A 26,382-nucleotide genomic window follows, 5' to 3' on the forward strand; every position below is an offset into this window, starting at 1 on the left:
AAGAATTTCAAACACTTTTAGATTCTTTGTTTAATATTTTATGCAAAGATCCTAATAAAATTTAAATTTATATATAATAAAAAAAAAAAATTAAAAGGATGCAAACGAATATGACAATGATGGGTCTCTATTCAATTTCCATTAAAGATTAAGATAATAAAGTAGATTCTGAAATCGGTATAATTAATAACTAGAAAGGAGCGCACGCGATTCCGGGATGTTCTCCTGAATATCAGATAAACGTAAAACGAACGCAGCGTACGCTTGTACGAGCGGGCGATGCGCATAAAAATTTACGATGCCGCGATACTCACACGCTACTGGCAAATTCAACATAAACGTCCGGGATGCCGTTGTCTCGAGACGCATGGTCGATTCGAAAGGCGGACCACCATGCGTTAGCTTAGAATACATCGTTACTGTGCGACCGTTAACTCGGAGAATCGCATACATTATGTCTTGTCCGTACATTATCGTCACGTCTCTTAAAATAACAGCAGGAGCACTTACCTGGAAGTGCAGGATGATGGTCCATATCAGGCCTAGAGTGAGCTTCGGGTTACCGTCCACGATATCTTCCGCCCGGATGTTCACCAGTTTGATCTTCTTGTACCGTAGAAAGTCAAGGGCCATTTGCACATTTTGCAACATGTGGAAACGCATTCGACCTCTCTCCCGCGGCTGAAAAACGAACGATCGTCATTAATTAACTTCTATCGAGGACAATTATCGCTTGCTTGATCCAATTATCGTTTAGAATTTGACTCAACTAGATAATTCGATATACTTTTGTACTTCTTGGTACTAAAGGCATGTACTCGAAATTATAAAATATTGTCGCAAAAAAACAAATGCGTGATGAAATTTAATAGTATAACTCGAGCTAATTTTTGAGGTAAAAAAATGTGATTTTAAGATGAATATTTTTATATCTATTTTTTTTTTTTTTTTAAATAATGGAAATTGTATTTAGAAAAACTTTTCCGAGAGAGCTTTACGAGAAGCGCGTACTCACGAGATGCTCGCCGGAAAGCACTTCCAACAAGGAGATGAGATTGTGACCGTCGCGTAGATCCTCGAATAGATCGCCGACATGTCTGCTCGCCTGCAACAAATTCCAAAGTTCCAAGTCAATCACCGTTTATAAATCGAATAGCACATCTAACGAGAAGAAGAAGAAAATATCAATACGACACAGAGAAGGAAAACCGGAAAGCTACATGGGAGAACGCATAAGGGCATAGAATCTTCTATTGACAATGTACTTGTCTAAGCGCTTACCATATAAATAGCAAATAAAAAATCACAGGAATGTTGAGAGTTGAAGGTTGTTATATGTATAAAGCAAATAATGAAAGAGTGACTATGACTCGAATGTGTACAAGTATCGTCGACAACGAATCATATTTTTATTCGCGCATGACGTAATCGAGACATGCAACATTGACAGACAGGTATCCGAAATCTTACGACAATGTAAATCATGATAAAATTTGTCAAAAAGCAAGAGATGATTAAAGCCCTAGTTCTAAAGTCTATTTCAGCTGCATGTAAAATTGATGATTTTTAGAATTTTTTTATTTTTTTTAAGAATATTATAAATTTCTTTTGACGTTATGTTTATATAGATGTTTAAACAATAGTATTTTTGAATTTTGGACGAGACCAGGCTTTTTCATTTCCGACAATTACATGAAGAGCATTTCACATCATTTTTAAATAAGCTACGCTTGTATTAAATAAAAAAAGCTAATGTCCAAGAATTAAAAATACTTACGTACTGTTTAAATATTAATAAAAACATATATAAACGTCAGAAAGATATATTTCTTAAAAAAAAAAAAAAAAAAAATCCTGAAAATCCTCAATTTTTGTCATATATTGTTAGAGTAGACTGGACATTTTTAAAGATGGAAACAATAAAATTGAAACATCTGTAATCGGTATTTCCTGACACTTGATTGCGATTTGAAAAGTAAACGCATGCAAATTTACAGGTTTTGAAAATACACATTAAACTCGGCGCATTCTTTACCATATCGGTCGACCAATGATCAACTCCAACGGTTGCAAAGTGAGTACGTCATCTGTTGCAGGTGTTAGTCAGATGATGGCGCGTTAATAACACGAGAGGATACAACGTGTCTTGTTACGAGAGGGGGCTTTCTCGTGGGATCAAAAGCGCGAGGCGAGTGCGATATATCGCACTTTGAACGTTTTACGTAATTTCTTAATTCGCAACATTATGAGACATACAAAAACGTGATCTACTATGTAAACACAATGATAAATCATGCATGCGTGTTATCATGACAACGAAAATTATAAACTTACGGTGGGGGAACAGCATGGTTGGTTGTTCACAAGGACGCACACGTGTAGGCACGTGTAAGTCTGAAAAAGATAGCGATGAAAACCGTCACCGTGAGTTAGTAAAGAGAGCTCGCGCGAGCAGGAGCGAATGATGTATTTTTGGAAGCCGAAAGTGATAATTTTCAGCAATCTCTTTCAAGCAAAAGCGTAAAATATTAAAACAAAATATATATTCCCTTCCTATTAAAAGTTTCATAACTTTTGTCAAAGTGACAAATATTTCTAATCAATATTATATTCGTGACACAACTGAAATATTATATCTGAAAATATTACCAAATAAAATCAATATAATTAAATTTTATTAAAGTTCACAGATCCGCTCCTGCACGCGTAAATGTGCATCGAGTGTTTTGTACAAGTGAGTAAATGTCAAGCGATTGACAGAACAGCATGTGACCCGCCTTTTGTGAATAAAGCTTGAGTATTTTAGATGACAATTTTCTTTTCTTTAATAACCGAAATTGTTTATTTAAACTACCAGAACTATTGAATCAATAGAAAAATAAAATCAGGATTTTTAATAATTTATAAACTTTTACGAAATAATACGCCAGCTTTACGCATATACATCCGCCTCCTATCTACATTTCGTTACCGTGACTAATTGCCATAATTCATGTCTACACATCTCAAAAGATGATTTCGACGCGTTCCAGTTTTACGACATTGTGACATTCGTTCTTTTATATCACGATTGCGAAGAGGATTAATCATCGTTTTATCACATCGATGATTATACATGCTATGAATTATATATACTGTGAAATCTACAAACATTGACGCGATTCAACCACGAATGTCGCAATGCGTGGCACCATACATCATAAAAATGGCAATCAAGTGGAAACTTTGAAATCCCAAAAAAAGAAAGCTGGTTAATCCCAATCATATACAATAAAACACCATAAAAATTTTATATCACTTATATAAACGTATTTGGCCATTATATAACATAAATTTAAATATTATATAATATATAAATTTAAATAATTTTATTAAACAAAAATTGATGTTTTTGATTAAACTATCCGTTTTACTAATTACATTAAGATTAAGCAAAATAGTTCTGAACGTAATTCGTATTACGTATTATATAAAAATTTTGTTAATAATACGTAATAATTACGTAATAATTACGTTGTTGTAATTTGCATATTTTTCTTATTAAAACATGTAATAATACTAAAGCAGAGACTAGTTTTCCAAACGTTCACCAAACGTGTTGGCAAACTCCGCTTACGTAGAAAAAATAAACAACCGACTCCGTTTTAAAGCCCTATAACTCGAAACGGAAGTATTTCCGGAGTAGAGATCCGTACTTCTTTCGTCTTAAGGACTAATAAAACATGCTTTTAAAATTTGCCAGACTTAACAGAAAAAACATTCTGTATAAGAAAAATCCACAATATATAACAAATTTATATTCATTATTTATATTCTTTACACTTTCATATATAATCATTAATTTTAATTATCCACATTCGTTAAATTTACTATTATATTCATTATATTTACATTTATTAAGCGTTTAAAGGCGTATGAAATATACGAAGAAAAATATTGTAATCTCCATCTGCGTATGCAAATGATCTTTCAACACTAAAATTGACTCTCATAAATCGATTGCCTCGTAACTAATGTTCAATTGCTTTAGACAATGTGATTGACTGGGAATTTCACGACTAGTCGCTTGAAGCGGCAAAAAATTCGAAATCCTCGCGTGTTGAAGTCACGAGTTGAAGGATCGGGCATGCGGTAAAGGGCGAGAACATCATCGTCGGCATATCTTGTTCTGTCGCGTGACACGACTGACTCCGACAATTTCTGACATGCCGTTTTGGCACGAATGCCACTTTGTCATAAAGGCATTAGAGACGCGGGAAAATAAGAGTAACAGATGGGACACGTAACGGTGTATAGCGAATGCCTTTGCGGCAGTAACAAAAGTAATTAGTCTAACCCAACTGCGCGAACTACGTTTTTATAATTTAATGTGTATGTTAAAAACAGTCTTTAGAGAGAATATGCGACTTGCGGTTCACAACTGCGTCTAAAAAGCGACACATTATCCGTCAAGATTATTGCGTAATAATTCCTTATTATTCCACATATGTGTTTTAATTAGAAGAATTAAAACGTATATGAATACCATCGTATTGCTTACTCTTAAATCATATCTTCAATTAAATATAACGTTTCATGAATACTAAGTTCGCAATATGGACTCGAATGTATGAATGCATCGTATCGTGTTTTCATTCACGTACGTCATAAAAGGAGTGATAATCATGATACATACCTTGACGTATTTCCAATGCTGCAGGAAACAAAAAATGCAACAAATCGTTACACATGCGATAACAATTTGCATATAATTAGGTCAAACGCGTGGGAGAGCAGGCGATTCATTCTTGGTCTTATCATTATACACATTGATCGTAACATATGTCATTATGATAATTATTATTATGACAAAACGCGTTGATCACGCAACTTTAAGCAACGCCATTTTCAGATAATGCCTTTTACGCGGATATTCTTCGAGAGACCAACGAAAAATAGCTTTCATTCTTACGCAACATTGGGCTATGTTCATTATTCTGTCCTCAGTCCGCACAGATTGACCATTTCCTGTATACGTGATTAACGTGAACGCAACGTGTACAAGGTCTTATAAAATGTAAAGCTTAAAACTGCTATCTATGAAGACTGTTTTACATAAATCGTTATCTATCGGCTAGTAAAATATTTAAAAAAAAATTGTTAAAAGTTTGTATCCTCTTATATTTATTTGTTCAACAAACTCTTATAAATAATTTGATATATTTAATTATGGCATCAAAAGGAAGATCTTCAATTTAAAGATATCATTAAGTCCTCTTCAAATTTATAACACAATAAACAAAAATACAGATACAAAAAACCGAGAATGAAAGTGAAGTCGTAGAGTGTCGTCGCATTGTGATTACGTAAGCACCGCAGGTTCGTGCGATAGATCAAAGGGTCGCATCCGCTGAGAAGAGTGATCACGAAAAAACAGCTGTAAAAGGCACTCTTTTCAGCTTGTTCGATCCCTTACTACCTTTTCCCTCTCCACCTCTGATAAGCGAGGTGCGACAGTGCCGAACAAACGCTACCTATCTACCTATCTCACCTGCCCTACAGCCCCACCTCTACGGTAAATCGGGAACGGCACTCTCGAAGAGGGTTTCCGAATAAGGTCAGGCTCGCAAGACCAAACGTGGGCGCGCGAAACCGACCGTGGGTCGATGGCAACCGGTATTTGCGCGACGCGTAAATGTCGAATATCGTCATTATTTTTGTGATAATGTATCTCCTGGGTGGCAAAGAAATTAGCCATTCTCACAGGATATCGTTCGATTCTATTCGGCAAACTCTACGAAAGGTTTCGAAACCAATGACATCAGTATGCGACTCTCTCCTCAACAAACATCGCGATAAATCGGTTAAGTCGTATACATATATTAAAGACGCAATTTAGATCTTTGATTGCGAACGAGTTTCAGCGAGAATAAATAGTGTGCATACTGAAACAAGACTCCTGACATTTATTTAATTTTGGAATTTTAACAAACCTCCTAGAACCTCTTCAATATCCTTACACTTAATCTATATGAATTCTTTTAAGCCAATTTAAAATCGATTTTCGTGTTAATAAAAATGTTAATCAGCGATTGAAAATAAATATCAATGAATAAGTTGTCGTACAGATAGACGGAACTTTTTCATCGCGAAGGCAAGACTTGAATAAACAATTGGCGATCGCAGAAAAAGTTCGCACCACCTTGACCCTGCAATCGTTGCACTGAGAAAAAGAGGCCATTCGATCGCTCGTATCAACAATAGAACGTTATGTCGCGTTATAAAGGTGCACGTGATACACGAGTCCGTGAGGAAGGCAGCGATCATTAAAACGCCATTCACATGAATTGCGCTTGATACTTGCAGGTATTATTATGTGATTCAAAATACATTTGTATTTCTTTTTCTTTTTGTAATCTTTCTCGATTGCCGATTTTTGTTAAGAGCTCAGTTTGCTGCAGCTAAGGTTGGACAGAAAAATCCAATGATCCTCGTTTCTTGAAGATCAAAAAAATATTAAATATTAATTTCTTAAATTTTAATTAAGTTCAGTATTTCAAAAATATCCTAAGGAACAAAATTAAACCAAATTTTTTTTATTTCAGATAATTACACGAGTATCATTTTTAACAAGGTATATGCATAGAGGCTCGAATTAAACAAAAAAAAAAAGTCAAATAGCCAAGATTTAAAAAATATTGATGCACAGTTTAAACATCAATAAAAACATGCAAAACGTCAAAAAAAAGTCAATTATTAATATTCTTAAAAAAAAAAAAATCTTAAAAATCATCTTTTTTTTATGCTGCCAAAGTAGACTGGATCCTTAAGATGAGATCATTATTAAATTTATTAAATAATCTATAAAAATTGATTTATTAAATTCCAAGACAAGTAAAATCACGTACAATACTTTTCACGCAAATGTCTTTTTTTCTCACAAATTTATATTTCACATTTGGTCTACATTATTCTCAGCATCCGGCGATAAAGCGCATTAATCGGTGCGCTTGTTGCTCGCATCCGCTATAATCCAGCTTTATCAGCGCTTCACGGAAAGAAGCGCGCGGCGAGAATGAGACGAGGAATGAGAAAACGGTGGGCAGGAAACGCCACGACGGAACGATGCCGGTTTACGATAATTATACGTACGACGGGACAACTCCACCCGTATACGGCTGTGATTCGCGAACCATTCCCGGTGCCGCCGACCCGGGGCTCTTGCCTCGCGGCTCAACTCAACTCGATTCGACTCGACTCGACTCGACTCGACTCCGCCGTGACGGATGAATCATTGTCTGTATTAAGTCCTGACTGACATACGCGCGGTGCATACTGCCGAACCGAGGCAGATACAGTCCTTCCGTGTCGTGAATTTTCCCTCGAGTGTAATTGACGAGTTAATTAAACATTTATGTTCGTAGATTAATATGCAAACGACTTTATCTGGATTGTAGATTTCACAGCGAATACGTGCACAAATGTGTGTATCATTAACATATCTCCTTAATAAAAAATCGAGCACATTTTTTTAATCTCTCCCATCTTGATTTAAAAATTCGAAAGAATTAATATTTTTTCGATGTAATAATCATAATCTTTCATTTATGTTCTATTTGTAGTATAAAAAATGACAATAATTGTGGGATATCTTGAATGATCTCGCAATTAGTATTATTTCGCTTCCATAAAAAGAGCCGAAAATAATATCTTCTTTTAAAATTTATCTCAAGATTTTATCCGATAAAGTGCCTACCATATGATTGAATCTTATCGAAAAATGCGCAAAGCAATTGATGTGATTCCTAAAATTCCTCTATTGATCATCTTATCTGCAACAATCGATCTAAAAATATATTTTAGTAAGAATTTTACATTTAATGATTCACAAATATGACTGACATGATGTAAAATTATAAGATTATAATATATATTTCATATTTTATTATCGCACGAGAGAGTAATTTTCTCCATTTCAGAATATGAAAGAGCAAACGTTAACGTTTCTCAGCATTGTTCGTGGTATGCAAATATTCGCCGCAAAATCGCGACTGCAATAGCTGTCAAATGCAAGTGCACGACGCACTCTCTTATGCCGGAGAGTCCAGCCGTAGCTCGCGGTTATTCACGCTCTCGAAGACATGCAACGAGGAGCAATGGACATACAGAACGGACGGTTCTTTATCGAGAAACATTTGGCCGCGTTCTTATCACGGGCATACAATGCAATGTCCGCCGCACATCTAATCAGATAGCGAAGATCAAAGCTCACCATCCGCGCGATCGGTATCTGATTCTTGCCGAGAAAAATGATTATATCAATCTTAGATATAATCCTTATCAAGCCATACAATAGCGACAGGATCGGGACGCTTTATTTCGCAAAAATGTGACAGCGGCAGAAATTCATCTATGTATATGATATTTTTCTTAGAGGAAAACTCACACTTTTTGGGTAAAATCCACACCAGTGGTAAAAATCGGTATTTTTCCAAAAAAATGGCAAAACTTGATCTTTTTTATTAAAAATATTAAAATAAATATAAATATTTTTATCGATATTCGTCAATATTGAGTTTTCTAACTTTATCCAATAAAAAATATATAAAATCCACAATAGATTAAGAAACAACGTAGAAAATAATTTTCTTTTGTTATGAAATATTGATAAACATAAACCAGATCAATATTGATAAAAATTTTTAATTCTGTTACTATTTACATTTTTCTCATTAAACTAAAAATTAATATAAAATTTAGTAACATTTATATCTCAAAAATTTTTGTTTTAAAAATTTATTTCACATATTAATTTGAATTAAAGAAGACTATTATTATATTGATTTCGTTTTTTTAAACTCTATATGATTAATATGCTTTATTAATTATTAATTAATTACCTATTTACATAAAATTATAAATATTTCAGTGTCATATATTATATATAGTTATGTCTATGCTAGTTCTGCCAGTTTATTTCATTTGGATAAAATCCAAGACAAAATATTATCACTAGTTTTTTCCACTCATCGGACTTTCCCGACCAACCTTAGACTATAAAATAGGCCGTCGAAATTTTGGTTGAACAGACACATATCATCGATTTGTCGCTCGATATTTTCCACGATCGTATCGCCCGCTTGTGTTGCTCGGTTCGCTGCCTTCTATAGTCCTATCTCGTCTCGCGCGACCAGGTACTTTCGACCCACGTGTGTGCCACATACGCAACACGGGGGCCGCAATATCGGGACCGTCGTTGCGCAACGAGAAGTTTACTTATTTTCGCGCGCACGCGAGAAATACGCCTACTTGTACGGCGACAAATGCGAGAAAAAGCGCGACGTGTCCTTTCGAAAGTCGAGAACAAAACGTCGGGGACCGCAGAACAGCTCGCGTCGTCGTTTTATCTTTATCGCATTGGAGATGCGAAGCTCGTTTACAGCTCGAGCTACTCCACGCGTTTTCTACTTTCAATAGTGACTTTGGCACTTTCGCGTCGCGATTGTTTGTCCACGGATCGTTTCGATTTGACGACGCATTCACTGGTTTTACGCTTGTCCTTCATGTCTCATGCATACATAATATATATGTATGGCCAATGAGCTGAGTCTACCTTTATGTATCTATGACCGACGATTTATTTTTTTTTATTGTACTTCGAAAGCGCTATTTATCGATGTATACATTTCTCTTCTCTGATTGAATAAAAATAATTTCAAAACGAGAATAAATTTTCTCTCATGTATCTCATGTGTCGCAGTTAATACGGATCGTAAATAAATCCTTTCGCGAGAACGATTTATTACTTGGTCCGCGAAATGACAATCCGCCTACATGAGTAATTTCGTCACATAGTTATACGCGTGTAGGACAAAGAGTCCGCAAATGGACAAAGCGATTGATCATTATGCGTCATCACGCACGAATTTCAGATTTGTTTACCGAAGACAAGGCTCATGTAAAAAAATAAATAAATAAATAAACGCAAAGTGTTATAACGATAAGACCAAGACAGAAAGCACATCTAATACTCTAAATAATAAAAATAAATCTAACGTGTAATAATTCATATTTTTAGCACTTATACAGGGTGTCAAAATTGTATTTTTTTTTTCAACTATAGATTCTAAAAAATAATGTCAATTCTAATAAGATTGATACAAACACTACTCTGTGTGTATGTGTGTGTATATATATATATATATATATATATATATATATATATATATATTGAGATATACGCAATTAAATCTTCCTTATTTATCGAGTACTTTACTAAACACATTACTAGAATTAAAACGCTTTTATTATATGCAATTTATAATTTTTTAGGAATTATTATAATTCGTCTAATTAATAATATTAGTCCAACAGAATATACTTGGCAATGCCATCAGATTAATTAAACGATGGGCGTGAGCAAAAGACTCGTGTGAATTATTCGCAAAACGCTGCAAGTAATAATATTATAAATATTGTTTATTCGAAAAACAACCTCACCTTTTTCAAATGCTTGTTCACCCATTTCGTAAAGGTCTTCTTCTGTATAGCATCTCGTTCGTCTGCAAATACACAAAAAAAAAGTTATCAGAATTCTCTTCTTTCAGTCTTATATTTTGCGTTATGACAATAATAATAATGTTGTACAATAATACAACGCGCATTGTACTTGTATTCATAATTAATGTAAATAGTATTTCTTTTATATCAATATTAGCATGTATTATCAGTGATTCAATTCGTGTCAATTCGTATCATTGTATTGTAATCACTGTTACAATTATGTCACAAGCGCAGCCTTGTTCAATGTTATACTGCGATTGTATAATGTATGTACTACAGATATCATGCATATACTATAGATAATACATGTCAAATATCTATATATCAATAGCTTGTCATCAACCGCTACGATATAAATTATTGTAAAAATCAAATTTCGCAATTCATCACACTGATAGGTATAGCTGTTATCGCATCGGTGTAAGGTTTTGCTCGGCTCTCCAGCATGAGACAGTGAGAACGTCGTGACGCAATGCCACCTGGAAATGGACCCTTTAAGGATGGTCGAGGTCAGTATAACGAAATCAAAGTCGCAAACAACCAGATCGGGTCATGTCAAATGAGGGTCAAGCAGGTAGAGTGAGCGAATCGACAGAAGGTCGGCCGGCTTGGCAAGTTGCTCGATCAGTTAGCATGCGAGGCGCAAAAATTCGGACAATGGGTCGTACGATAATAAAAACGAGACCTACTTTAAACGATCTTTAAAAGGAGATAGAATCCTAAAGATTATCTATATTTTTTTTTGTGTCAGGGATACACACACAATTATCGAGAAAATTTGGATATGCATTAAATGTTCTGTTATAGGGTGTCGATTGAATATTGTCGATTGTTCGGTTCCAAAATCGAGATGTTTCGTTTTATCATCGACATGACGCAACAGTTTGAGATTGCAAATCCAGCGCGTGGGTGTCTTTAATTTCTTACGAATTAATGACTACGTTCTTATAGCGTAATCATGGTCACTAAAAAAAAAAAATGAATAGTAAATAATCAACACATCCCCGAAATCAATTATTCGATGATCGATTATATATTTTATTTTAAATGTCAAAATATGAACTATAACGACATTAATTTTTGATCTTAGAATAGTAAAAATACGTTATATAAAACTAGATCAGAGATGTGTTATTTCATTGTGATGTAGAAAATAGCGTGTTTTTGCGTGAAATTAATTAAATTAACGTACAAATCATTCACCGCAGCGATTAATTGCGGGAAATTAGAGGTGGAGATTTATCGGCTCCGCAATTGAACTATGATTTATAGCGCGCACTCTTGACACTTCATCATGATCGTCATGCCGTGAAAAGTTAACGCCACTCGAACGACGGTATCATCGACCGGGTATGTTTAAACCCGGTCGACAAGCCGATATAAGTGTCTCAGCCTAATGCCGCCAGACGATACAAAATAAGAGGTAAGGCGAGAGGTACACTCTCTCGGAAACACTTCTAGATTTAGAAATATCTCGAGTGGCCTGCTCTGTGAACGATCACATTTCCCGAGTGCCCCTGTCACTCTCGCACTGCGAGAGAATCGCGAACAAATATTTTAATGAACGCGCGCGACGCGTTCAACGACTGCTACACGTCGGTAGAAAACGTAAACGCGAAATGAAATAATCATACGAGAGAAATATATTTGGCAAAGTGTTATTTCTCCCTGTTATAATTTTTGCAACTAGATAGTTTATATTAATCGCTACATTATATAAATCTATTGGGGAGAAATGATTCTAATTTTTCAAACACATTTTTTTCGAGAACAGCAAGCATTCTCAGATGTAGATATCTCGCGTGACAAATGTGTGCTGGAAACTTTATTTAGTATAGAAAGAGTTTATTAATGTCTTATATGCACGCACGTATACGCCTGCCTGGTTTAGCGAACTTTGCAGCTTAATTTACGCTAACATATTCCATTTTCTGCGAACCGAGCATTTGTTCTTCGTAGATTATCTCGCTTTGTTGCTGGGTCCAAGTTTGGCCCAGTTTTAACACTTTGCAAATAATACTGCGTCGAATAACGTGGCTAAATCAACAGTACAAAATTCTATAAATCGCCACTTATATTTTTCTCCGATGAAATTCGAATTTAAAGCCTACATAAAGGAATATACTTAATTCTTTTAATAAAAGAAAGTGGAACATGTACGGTTGTGCTCTGTTTATTTGTTCATCATACTATATTTTTATTATTCTCGTACTAATAAAATATATGAAACAATTATATGTAAGCGAAACATAAAGATTAACACTTTATTTAAATTCTTCCCTAACAAAAAAAAAAAAATAAAAAATAAATAAAACTATCTTTCTGCTTTTATATTATATAATCAGCAATGTTATTTCTATGATATTTAATTTATTTCCGGCACATGTGCTATTTATGTATTTAAATAATATTTCCAACATTTTAAGCTTAATTGGCATAGTTAAAGAGAGCATTGATTGAGGGACGCGGCCTAATCTGTTACGTCTCGCACAAGAAATTCCAACGTAATCAGTATTGACATTAATGAGAGTAAACAAAGTTACGGTCAATTCATAACGCTGATATCTTGAATGTTGCTGACAGAGTTAGAATCTAAATTTGCCGACGATAGCTTCCGATCTCTATCAGTCATGCCATAGCGACCTAGTACGAGGAGCTAACGTAATTTCGGAGAATCCAATTCTCTCAATGCCATAACTAGAATGAAGATAGCTTTGCGTGAATTGTCAGTCATTAATTGGCACGATTCTAACGGCTAGTTTACATTAATCTACACCTAACAGACAATCAGATTTTACGATCAAATCTAAGGATTTGATTGTGATTGATGAAAATTATGACATGAGATTATATTATATGCTTCTCAATTAAAATTATTCATATCAATAGATAATGAAGGATATATTTTAGAAATTTTTTTAGATGATTTGCATAGATATATTATTTAGAATCCTTGATTATAATCATATTTAAATTATATAATTTTACTAATTTTAATAAAATGTATTTTTAATAGATATTTTTGCAATAAAAATAAATTTTAATTATAAATATATATTTTATATATAAAAAAAAAAACATAAGCGCATCGGTGGAAAAAAAGGAGAGCTATGAACTAATCCCGAAGAAATGCGCTCGCACGCATGCTTTCTTCAGTAAAGTCCTTGTTAGCAGATACGGACGCTGGAATGTGGAAGCTCTGATAACGGTAACTGACGTTACAGGGGCTGAAGATAAACATCAATGAACGTATTCAGCAGTGTTTATTCTTTTCGGAAATTCTTGACAGTTAATTTACGTGATACCCTTTCGGCATTTAGGCTAACACTAGATAATACTGTCTACTTTTATCAAATATTCGATGAATCCCAGAAGCCTAATGAGATCATTCGGAAATATTTGAAAAAAAAATCTTATTATATATATAATTCTATCCTGATAATCAAAATATATTTTTAATAAAAAAAAAAAAAACATTTTGTAAAACTAATTTTTACCTTTTAATCAAAATAACTTAACGAGATTAAAGTCCTGCGATTTAACAAATTTGTGATCGTTCTCAAATTATTTTTATTATATTATTTTTCATATATTATTAATTTTTGACTGCACTTTTGCTGGCCAAGCGAAAATTTACGTGTCAATCCATTTGTATACGCGCGATATTTGAACATTCATCAAGCGAACGTTTCGTTGAAAAAAAAAAAGATACCTTTGAAAGAAACTATGAAAGAAAACCATTTCGCGCAAAATATAATGCCCACGATTGACATCTTTGGCTCGTATATTACATACACCGTATTCGCGAGCAACGGCGCGCTTCCGTTATTAATCGCCTTGCTCAAGTTTCTCGTGCAAGAGGAGATCGTAACGCGCGAATGAGAGTCTCTCGATTTCATAATACGCGTCCTTCGCATCGTCGGCTCCGTCAAAAGAAGAGGCGGCTAAGCGCACGCGCGCGCGCGCGCGAGATACGAGATGCGAAGGCAACACAACAACATCGTATCGTCGGCGATAACCGGCACGTAACGGCGTCACGAAACGAATTTACTCTCGACCGGACACGAGATGCCGGGTAATTACGATAAATTAGCCATCAATCTCGATGCGCTGACGTCATTCGCGCAGCGAGCCTTCCGGCCGTTTACTTTTGCGCTAAGTGAAAAGCAATGTTGGGCGTATACGAATCGTTGTACGCAATCCGAGTGGGCAGGGATTATGAAAAGCTACGGCCATTGTTTATTGTTTGTCCACCTGGCACCACGCTTTGTAAAATCGTAGGCTACGATAGTCCGACCGGATCCGGTAACTTTACGAATTCCGAAAATTTTTTCAGACTTGGATAGTCGTAGCAATGCATCGGTTTAAGTATATAGGCGAACGATAAAAGTGAACCGCTGTCTTTCGTTATCTGTCTACTTATTACGTTATGTATACAGTGACAGTTTAGATACTCTCTCTCTCTCTCTCTCTCTCTCTCTGCACTCTCTTAAAATATATATATATATATCCGGCGCTGCTAAAAAGGCAAGGCGAGGAAAGCTACACTCGTAACTCAAACATTTATCAAACAAAAACAAAAACCTGAAAGCATAACTCGAGTCGGATCTTTTAAAGCCTCTCATATGTTACAAGCATCGATAGAACAATTTATCACAAAGTTAATAAGAACACTGTGTGAGTAAATTTGCAATCTGCAAACTGTAAACAAATACACTATATATTTGGAGACGTATAGTACAGTTGAAAATATTGATATATTATAAGCCGTAAATAATCTGTAATTAACCCATTTGAAACGTTATAAGTAACTCATATCTTTTTAAGAAAAAAATACTGTACTATTTATGAAAATTTGTTTCATACTATCATTAACATTATTTTATAATATTTTATCTTTTTTATGTTTCTGTATAAATATTAGTTTCAGTATCGCAATAAATTTTATAGAGCTACCATAATTATAAATTTTTTAAATATCTTTTTAAAGCAAGCAAAAATGTTGAAATTAGCATGCTGCGAAGGACATCTGCGTGCTTTGAATAAAATTTCCGATGATTTACCTCTCGCAGACATTTATTTCTCGCGAAAAAGATAGATCATCTCCGACGTATTTAAACCGGATTTATATAAAAATAGCATATAATTAGACACAATTCAGAGAGCAAAAAATGTACTTGTTTACCTATCGAAATAAAAAAGGTGAACGGGAATAGTAAAAATTCTGACGCACACGAGAAGGGAAAAAATAAATTCACAGGAGGAAAAAGTTATGAAAAACGGGTGAGCTTCTCACGAAAATCTTCCAGCATCCGCATGCCAACTGTTCACCTCCTCTTTCCACCTACCGTGCGCCTCGATGAACATCGCCCAGCAGCCCCAGAAAGCCTGGGTGTTGCCGGCGCGGTGTTCCCCGACCACGCCATTGCATCCCGGACTTTCCTCCGGGAATCCGTTCGCATTCTGACCTTTGAACTTGGAGAGCGACTCCTCGTAACCGTGCTGAGAGCGCTGCTCGCGCTGATGCTCGGCGACGGTGTCGGCCGGATCGAAGCCGAGTCGCTCCTTGTAGTATGCCTGGGTCGACATCCTGTCCTTCTCCGGGCCCCGGGCAGTCCCAGCGAAGTAGAGGGTGCAGGTTTCAACGTTCATGCCCGGCCACGCGAACCGTCATGACACACATTCACGGCACGAGTCGACACAGCTGTTTTCCCGCCGCCCCGACAAAACAGTCCCCCGATCGCTCGAGAGCTTTAATTTTGCGCAAATATTCGAGTCGATTGTTCGGGTTTAAATCGCATTCGCGTTCGAGATTTTGTCTGTTCGTGAAAATCACACTTTGATTCACTGTTCGTTTGGCTCGTATAATCGCGCGTGTATATTTTTCTCCCTCACATTTTCGCAAGTTCGTCGTCTCTTTCTCTCTCTCTCTCTCTCTCTTTTTCTCGAGATCCACTCTCTCTCAGTCGAAGGAGCTTTCAATTTTCGAATCGATCGTTCGTCGAATAGTTTCTCGTTTCTGCTGATTGTTAGAGCATTTAGAATGCTCGACGCGTGAGTTCCACCGACTATCTATCGCTGTTTACACGACACGTGCACCAGCTTCGATTGGAACGCGATCGAATTCTCAAATGGTCCCGTCGATCGTTCGGAGAATCGGCCAAGGATTCTCTTACCTTCGGATTCCAACCTGCCGCGCGACGTATATGCAAATGCGAACGTCGCTTTATATCACCGACCTCGTATATGGTATGGCACTTTGTGAATTCTCGAAAAACTCCCGGCTCGTCGTATACTCTTGTCAGTGACAACACGAAGATGGAAAACCTATGCAATGACAATGCACGATATGAGAATAAGATGTTCGACAGTTGAGGCAAATTTGATAAATGACTTTACGGAGAGAGCCCTCGACAATTTTAACATAAAAAATCTAATTTCATTAGCGGAAAAAATCACGTTAATCTAAAAATTCCATTATTATTAATATTTTTTCGATAGTCTATCACGAATTTACATTTATCACAAGGGAACTTTTCTATGCTCAAATCCTCGCGAAAAAATGCAAGAAATTGTAGTAAGACAATGGAAACAAAGAGAAATGGGATGACGTAGAAATGGAAGGGATGATTAATCGATATATCCGTGTTAGATTAGAATTCGACGGCCTTGATGCACGCCTAAGAAACTTGGAAAGTCGATCATGGTTACACCCAACCATTAGGTACTATTATCTTACGCGTGTCCATCAAATTTGTAATCGATTATTCAGCATATTAAGCTAAAGACCGAAATGGAAATCATCTAACCGCAACGATGGCGAAAAAGTAACGCAATTAAGTATGATTAATTTATGATTCATTTAATCCCGCAAGATCGTTATACACTAGGTTTTGATGGCAAATTCTAATTATATTATTTTATATAAAACCGAAGAAATAAATTAGAATTTATAAATAAATAAATAATAACGATAAATTTGACGAAAAGCAAAAGGAACACTGTATTGTTTAAAGGCCATTATTCTAGCAGTATTTAGAAAATAGATAATTATTAGAAATTTCTTCTTGAAGAAATTCATTAGAAATTGATCCTTCTGGTCTTTTATATATGTTTTTATTTATGTTAAACACTACGTGAGTACTTTTTTAAATCTTGGAGATTAGCGTTTTATGGGATACAATAAAATTTCAGCAAAATTAAAATATCTAATTTTAAATTGACACTATATTGTTCAATTTTTTCTAATGAAATTAGATTCAATATCCCAAAAATATCCTACGAAAAACTAGATTATTTTTCTTTTTATTTTAGATAATTATATGAAAATCATCATGTCATATCATTGAACCATAGAATTGTGCACAGAGGCTATCAAATAAAAAAAGAAACTATATATCCAAGATTTAAAAATATTGAAGTACTGTTTCAATATATATATATATATATAATATTAAAAAAGATGAATTCTTTTTTCAAAAAGGAATTCCTAAAAATTATCAACTCTTCATACTAACTAGATTAAGCCCGTAAGCTACACACTCTTGATTCAAGTGCCCGATTTTTTTTGTCACTTATTAAAATAATCCGGCAGAGGTGATGGCTTCTTTTTCTACTCGATAGCGTTAAAATATCGATGGCACCGAGCCTACAACCAAGAAACCTACCGATCGCAACACACCGAGCGAAAAGCGAAATCGGACGGACGGATCGAGCGACCTTTTCAAACTGACGTTCCGCGAGGCGCGTGGAGACTGAGCGCCGACGCACACGCCTGGCATCGGCGGAGGCTTAAGAGGACGATGGAAGCGCGCCTAACCGCGAGATCGAACTCTCCGCATATGGTAAACGGAGAATGGGATACGTGGGTGCCCACGTGTCGTGGTCGTTGCGTATCAGAAAGGGTCGTCATAGACCAATTCACCGTCGTCGCGGAGGCTAACTAGACGCACTCGACTATCGCCATCTTCGCTCTCTCTCTCTCTCTCTCTCTCTCTCTCTCTCCCTCCCTCCCTCTCTCTCTCTCTCTCTCTCTCTCTCTCTCTCTCTCCCTCCCTCCCTCTCTCTCTTTCTGTCAAAATAAAATTTAAATAAAGCAAAAGAACGAAAGAGGAACTCTCAATCGAAAAAATGATGCGCGGAATACGAAAAGTGCATCGTCGCGACGATACGCATACAAGATCTGCAACGACGGTCGGTCGATCACTGCACTTGCCCTGGCAGTCATGGATGCAAATGCCGTCGCGTGCAATCGAACCGCAAGTATATATACACACAGCCGGTCGTCTCGCTCTTGTCCCTGCACGAAATTAGAAACGGAAAAAAAACAGAGTGACGCCACGCGGTTAGATGAGACCATTCTTTCGACAGACGCAGAGGTCGTCGCACAGAAATACCGGCAAAAATGTCATCGGGTACCGTTAAACATCGAATGTAGGAAACCATGTTAAAGTAAAAACTTTGAAAATTCGATGCGAGAGAGCAATTATCGTTTATGCAAATGCAAATGAAGACGTTGAGAACTCATCATCTCATTACTGAATTCGAAGTCTCTAACGGTACTCTTCGCGTTCCGAATTCAATTTAAACTAAAGCCTCAAAGCGAGGAGAATGCATCTTTCGCCGCTCGTTGACCCATAGACTTTAATTGATCCCGTACGCGTCGGGAGACACGCCTAATGGACGAGCCCTTGTTAATTCATTAAACGCCGAATGGCCGTACCAGCGGTACGACGACGGCTCTTAATGTCGTTGGGTGCTGAATCATGCGTTCTGAGAAAACTCGCTCTCTCGCATCCTCGTGTGCCTTATATGAGCATAGCCTGCTTGCAGAGCGCACGTCATATACCGCGAGCGTATAAAGGTATGCCGAAAACGCGGATGCATAAAGGCCATAAAAAAATCCATTAATATAAGAAGCACCATGACTGGCACCGTGCGCGAGAAATTCCGTCCAAAATCGGGTCCAGCAAAAAAGAACGAACAAATGTGAATAAATAAGTGTTAATTATTAATGTTTTAATTTCCTTTTTAGATAATCTTTTATATAAAAGTCTTTATAAAAAAGATATTATTTTATAAAGACTTTTATATAAAAGATTATCTAAAAAGGAAATTATATATATTTTATAAAAAATAATATCTTTTTATAAAATTATATTAATTAAGCAACGGACCTATATTGATATTTGCTGATACTCGTTCGTGATTGTATTTGAATCTGTTTATTTGATCTCTGTTTAAAGGGGCACGCATTAATATCTCCAATGTATCTTACATCTCGTGTATAGCGTAAATATAACCGCGGGATATTAACGAGCAACGAACCCGTTAAATGACAAAGCGAAAACGCAACGACATGGCAAAGAAATATTGGAATAGCTAGAGAGATAGCATCTTTTCCTCTCTCTCTCTCTCTCTCTCTCTCTCTCTCTCTCTCTCTCTCTCTTCGCACATGTTCGGCATTCGATTCTCTTCACAAAGCAAAGGTCCAAATGTGACGTTAAAAACTGCTCTGCAGTTAAAAAGATGTATGTAGAAATTATTTTCAGTTTTCCTTCGAAAGAAAGGATCTGCGAACGTCCTCGTGAGTGCAAGTAGGAGCAAGTAGGAGCCGGCGAAAGAGAGGAAGAGGCCACGCGCGGGCTATACGGAGGCCGGCTCGGCGGCATTCTTGCGCCAAGTCGCATAACGGGTCCATAGTCGATCTCGGCCCACTACACTCGAGGTCCTGCGAGAGATGGGCGATCAACCTTGAAGAGGACCTCCTCTCCGGGGCCCGCCGCCGCCGCGGTTTAATCGAGTCGCGCGTCTCGCGTGGATCACAAAAAGCGTCTGCTACACGCGTCTAACTATCGTGACTCTGATCCCGTATTATATATGTTCCCGCATATATTTTCCCCTTATATGTAATCGCACACTCTCGCGTATCTTTCGTCGTAGCACGTAGGTCGTTCGAACTGTGGAAGTTACCCTGAAAGGGCGTTGGCTACTATATACATATAGATTATGCACGATAGACGAGAGCGACGAGAAGACGATTAAGGCAATGAGAAATCAGGCAGGGATCGATTTCAAAGCGAGGTAGGCGGTGAAGTGACAGAGAATAAACACATCGCTTGCCGAAACGATACAGACGATTTTTACGATGAAATGTAAATAAAATTTCACTATTATTATCATAAATATATAGACATGAAACTGATGACTTCAATTTTCATTTCACAATCTAAAAATTAGTCCCTAAATAAGAAGAATGCAGAACAATGTAAGGAAAACCTTCGATCGGCCCTTAAAAGGCCGCACGAGCCGCGAACTACGTGGGTTAGCGCGAGATAACGATATGAGAGTGTTCGCACGGATGTCACGAGCTCTTACCGAGAGCAGGTTGCGAGTTTCCGCGAGCCGGCGGAGGCGTAATTTACGTAGTGGATACGAACATGCACCTTGTTCGATTATAATGCAATCGCCGCCAACGTCAAACAGCATGGGTAGACGGACTCACGTCTATTCTTACCACAAGCTACTAGTAGACAAATGTGCACAAAGAAAAGATGACTATAAAATATTGGGAGATAGTATAATTATTATATTGAGATATAATTTAAAAAAAAAAAAAATATATATATATATATAGCTCCTTTTTAATCAAAATTTTCATCAAAATTTTTTTTATATATTTACAGATATAATTTTTCAAGCATAAAAGAAAATTTTATTCTTAACTCATATTTTTGTATCTATTTGAATTTGCATTATCGGCGAGATTCCTTATAGAGTCACTTTCACTGTTAAAACTGATGAGATTCTTATCTCATAATGAAAAGTGAATTCTACCTGCTGACGCTACCAAGAATGGGAAACTCGTTTAGACCGGCCGAATTTAGTTTCGAGAGAAAGGGACCGGTTCGCGTGTATATTATTCGGGGGGCCCGAAACGGGCCCCACCTGTATTTGCCTAGACGAGTCCGCCCACAATCGAATCGTACCTCTCGAAATGTTTACCAATGGTTCGATCGCGCGAATTCGTCTGGACAAATTAACCGTATAAGGAGATTTTAGTCGTTGCAAACGTGTCTTTGACTGATGCTGTTCTTCCCCATTGGAATATTTCGTTTACGAGGGAACTCGTTTATGAGTTCACGTTCGTAGCAAAGGGGAGACGAGAAAACAACCGAGGATGATTTCATCTCGTCGAAGACAATCGCTCACGAGAGTCATTTACGATAATTTGCATTCGAGTTAAATCGTCGCGGCGCAATGAAAAAGTAATTTGGTTGCAGGTGGAATAACAAGTAGAAAGGAAAAGCGAATAATCGCTCAAAATACCGACGAAAGAGAATGCGGTTTAGCGATGAGTAATTCCATTACAAAAGATGAATAATATTGATAATAGCACAGCAAACGATTTCCATATATGGCGCTCTGCGCCATATGTGTATTAAGATACGAAAAAATTTGAAGAGACTGATACTTTATAAAAATGAATATCATCGAAATAAATTAATCATTATTTTTAAATATTTTTGTGGGAAAAAAAATATTACTGATCAATTGTATTTTAGCCTTTCTCTTACTGTTAAATATGAAACAAACAATATAATATCCTCAGTCGATGTGTTACATATCGTAAAATTTATTAAAATTAATATTTAATATTAAATATAAATTTAATATAAATAAATATAAATATATTAAAATTAATATTTAACATTAAATATAAATTTAATATAAATAAATATATAAAATTTAATATTTAATATTAAATATAATTTGATATAAATATTTAATATTTTTTATCATATAAAGAAGCACCTCAAATAATAACTGAACCGCGCAAATCAAGATTTTATTCATATACTTTATAAAAATAAATATCATCGAAATAAATTAATCATTATTTTTAAATATTCTCATACAAAAATATATTACCGATCAATTGTATATTTTAGCCTTTCTCTTACTGTTAAATGTAAAACAATGTGATATCCTCAGTTAATGTGTCACATGTCATTGTAAAGTTTATTAATTATTATTTATCATATCGAGTAATACCACGCAGATCAAGATTTTATTCATATACTCCGAGTTTTGTGGCAAGTAAACTTTCTGCGTAAATTAACGGCAATTAATGATCTGAGCACCGCCAATTCGAGTAAAAGTTTCGCGATCTAACCAAATTAAGAAATCCTGACGACGCGTGTGTGTGAGTAAACGCGCATTATATGAACTATCTGCGTCTCGACCGAGTTTTGTCGTGCAACTCGACTCTTGTTGCTTCTCGCTCTCGGCATCTATTACATAATCGCTGTTCAATAAAAACTACTTTCTTTTGTCCGGCTAACTTTCCTTAAGATCGTGATTTGCCTCGTTGGGTAAATTCTTAAACAGTATGGCATGACGAATCTCTTAAACTATTGACAAAAAGAACGCACTGTGCATATTTAAAATTTTTCCGACGATGACTAAGTATTCCTCTCGTGTTATCTATACGAGCATCGTGTTTGCATCATCATTAAGGAGACTACGCAAATTACCTGTGTTTTTTTATTTCGCGCGGTATCTCGTATTTATCCGGCTTATATATGCGGTATCGATAATAACAGATAAAGCAGTACTTAACTGATATTTGACGATACATCATACGAGATATTGTTGATTCTTCAGTAATAAGAATAATATATTTATATGTTTATACATTTAAATTTTCTGGCCAACTTGTAGAATCGCGATCTTTTTTTCAATCGTAACTAAATAAAACTTGACGAATTTTGAATAAACTTTCTGTAAAAGTAAAATCGAAATAAATTAAAAACAGTTAAAGGTATAGTATTTTAATGTGCACTGCAAATTTTTTGACAAATTCCTCTCTATATAAAAAAGATAAATCTCTCGTAAATATTACATATAAAAGCCATATAAAAATTAAAAATCTACATCGTGACTTTGGTGTCAACGAAACATTCCTAAACTGATAACACAGATATATCGAACACGCGCGACCGATAATGATAAACGAGCGAAAAAAACTCGGTAGGAGAAAAAAAAAGTGTACACTATTCATTAATATCAACATATCGATCGATCGAGAGAGAGAGAGAGAGAGAGAAGGGGATAAAGGGGGAAGGGTGTCGGAACTGCCGCGATTACGAAGCCTATGACTCAAACAGACGCCTGATGTTGCCACACTGTTCAGGATACTTGATACGGATAAACATTTCGATAGCATATTATATGTGCCTTGACAAGTAACAATCGATACATGTCAAGGAATAAATGAGAGATTAAAATCGGTAAGAGGCATAATAATTTTCGATGCTGCAAACACTGGGAATTGTACTTTGCATCAATAGCGTTTTTCACTGTCACGAATAAATGCGGAGTGTTTAATATGCACAGAAATTATTTTAAAAGATTCCAGTACTCGCAACAAATCATCAATTTCGCGAGCTCTCTTCGTAGGTGTCGATCGCGATCAGAATCCTCGCGCTATCAGAAAGTTATAAAAAAAAACAATGTGACTCACAAATATCATAAACGATTGAGTAGTATGTTTATCGCGACTGATAACGCGCTGACGTACGGTCGATTCGCTCGGTAAACAATAGCGCGAGGATCATGCATCATCGTCGCTCTGTGTGAGCCGCTAGGTATACCTATTAGACTAGAATAATGTCACTGACACCCGCGAACACGAACGACACCAGGCTGCTGTTCGGCGCGCGCGCACAGTTCACTACTCCTGGACACACGCGCGACACGCCGACGACCGGGCGCTTCGAAACGTGGCACTGCGAATTCCTCTGTCGCGAAGAACGTATGTATCTATGTATATATATATATATATATATTGCCGCGCGGTGAAGACGGCGACAGCGGCGACGGCGGCGCGTTGACGAAGTCGCCGAGTATCCGGAGCGGAGAGTCGCGAGCCAGGTGCTGGAGCGACAAGGAGGAGTGTACGCTATTAGACAAAGACGGATGAGAAAGGAGAGAGAGAGAGAGAGAGAGAGAAATAGAGTCGGAGGCGGCAGCGACGAGGAACAGTGCGAGAGGGAAAGATAGAGGAGAAGATGTGGAGAGAGGGAACGGAGGCAGAATACAAAATAGAGAAGGGAGATGAGGAAAAGACGAAAGAGAGAGAGAAAAAGAGAAGAGAGCGCACTGAGAATTGGAGAGGACGCGGTATGTCGCTCCGCCGTGCAGGCCACGTCGCCTCGGAACGCAGACTGCCGACGCCTGGACAACTGCCGCCCACCCGGCGGCCGGCTCTCCCTCGATCGGGGGAAAGAGAGAGAGAGAGAGAGAGAGAGATCCAAGAAACGGGCCTCACACCCCACCTCTTCTCCACCGTATCTATAAACCTCGCGACCGTCCTCGCCGCTCCCTCTGGTCGACCCTCATCGGTTGATTCCCCGATCACGATCCTGCTTGCTCACTCCTGAGAAGGAACACGGCCCGATAAAGAGAGGAGGGAGTAAAATTGAAGAAGGGGGGGGAGGGGGAATGGAGAATAGGACGGAGGGTGAGAAACGTATCTCTTCGCAACGCCGAGGAGAATAGCTACACGCCGAAGGAGGCAGTAAGGCAGGTCACGGATCGGCAGGGGTTATATACGAGTGCGGAAGTCGCGTCTCACGTTCTTTCTTCCTCCAGGTCGGGATGTTATTTTCGCCCAAATGAGAGAAAGAGAAAGAGAAAGAGAAAGAGAGGTCGCGACGAAAAAACATCTAAACGATTCTGCGACCAGAGTTTTGATATAATTTTACAATAATTGTAAAAAAATTTAAATTTCAAAGCTAAGAATGTAGTAAACAATTTGATTCATTAACTGCATTATCTTTCATATATTTAAAAAACACGGGCATTAATAACCCTTGGAGATCACACATCTTTTTTTGCTCTGTTCCTGGTTACTATACATGTGGATTACAATGTCTTGTCATAATTTTAGCTGTCTCAAAGTACTTGAAAAGATCCACAAAAATTTATATATATACTCCTTGATATCTGTAGAAAATTATCATGTCGAATGAAAAATAAATTTTAAAATAATTTTAATTTTTTTTATTGATATTGATTAATGCCTTCGAGATATTCTATTGTTAAAATATCGATAGAGTTAAAAAGATCCATGTAAAAAATAATCATGTACAAAAAAAATTAAAATTAATAAATTTTAAATATTTTTTTGTTTATTGATTAAGAACCTTCGTGATATTCTGTTGTTAAAATATCGAGAGGATCAAGATGATCTATGTGTGACATTTTTAAGGATTAAAATTCTATATTGTGTAACAGGAAACGTACAAAAATTGCGAGCGCATCTTTCATAATAGCGTTTTCTTAAACGACATTTGTCAAGAGAGCAGTCATATTTGCATCATAACGGGCGTCATCATCAAGGCATTCACGCCCAATTATTTGGCTCCTAACGACGTTTTGGAGTTCGATTCGGAGAAGCACTCGCTTGATCAAGTGGAAGACACACGTGTGAGAGCACCAATACTATTTAGAGCATCGGTCATCTTTCGCGCACCCCACCCAGGAATATGTGGCGGGACCGTTTTATGCACATTCGACGAAAGACAGACAGAGAGAAAGACAGAGAAAGAGAGTATCGGTCAAATATTCCCGGCGGGGTCATGCGTTATTTCTCGCAGCCACGTAACCCTCGGCAGTATGCGTGTCTAGAGATGCTTAATTTTGATCAGCAATTGATACTTTATTCAACGTAGGATGTACAGTGGTAATCGTGCGGCCGCAATATTGAATTGCTATCAGGAACTCATAATGTTTGAAAAAATATCGTTAACCCTACGTTAAGGACCTCTCATCTTA

General features: G+C 36.8%; 1 protein-coding gene across 12 annotated transcripts in view; it reads right to left on the reverse strand.

Annotated features, from left to right (window-relative positions):
* Positions 1 to 26,382, reverse strand: part of LOC126848906 (microtubule-actin cross-linking factor 1) — a 100,295-nt gene that overhangs the window by 65,056 nt on the left and 8,857 nt on the right. For 4 of the 12 annotated variants that reach the window (XM_050590221.1, XM_050590223.1, XM_050590215.1 and 1 more), the window contains exons 1-4: positions 16,011 to 16,209; positions 10,480 to 10,541; positions 1,016 to 1,105; positions 511 to 681 (exon numbers count right to left, since the gene is read on the reverse strand). In XM_050590221.1, coding sequence (XP_050446178.1) covers positions 511 to 681; positions 1,016 to 1,105; positions 10,480 to 10,541; positions 16,011 to 16,194 — 507 coding nt within the window. In that variant the 5' untranslated portion in view covers positions 16,195 to 16,209. Of the gene's footprint in view, positions 1 to 510; positions 682 to 1,015; positions 1,106 to 2,334; positions 2,395 to 10,479; positions 10,542 to 16,010; positions 16,834 to 26,382 lie in introns of those variants that run through there. The other 8 variants (XM_050590213.1, XM_050590212.1, XM_050590210.1 and 5 more) reach the window with 5 other exon arrangements.

Source organism: Cataglyphis hispanica, chromosome 4, assembly GCF_021464435.1.
Source record: "Cataglyphis hispanica isolate Lineage 1 chromosome 4, ULB_Chis1_1.0, whole genome shotgun sequence".
Classification (NCBI taxonomy): Eukaryota; Metazoa; Arthropoda; class Insecta; order Hymenoptera; family Formicidae; genus Cataglyphis; species Cataglyphis hispanica.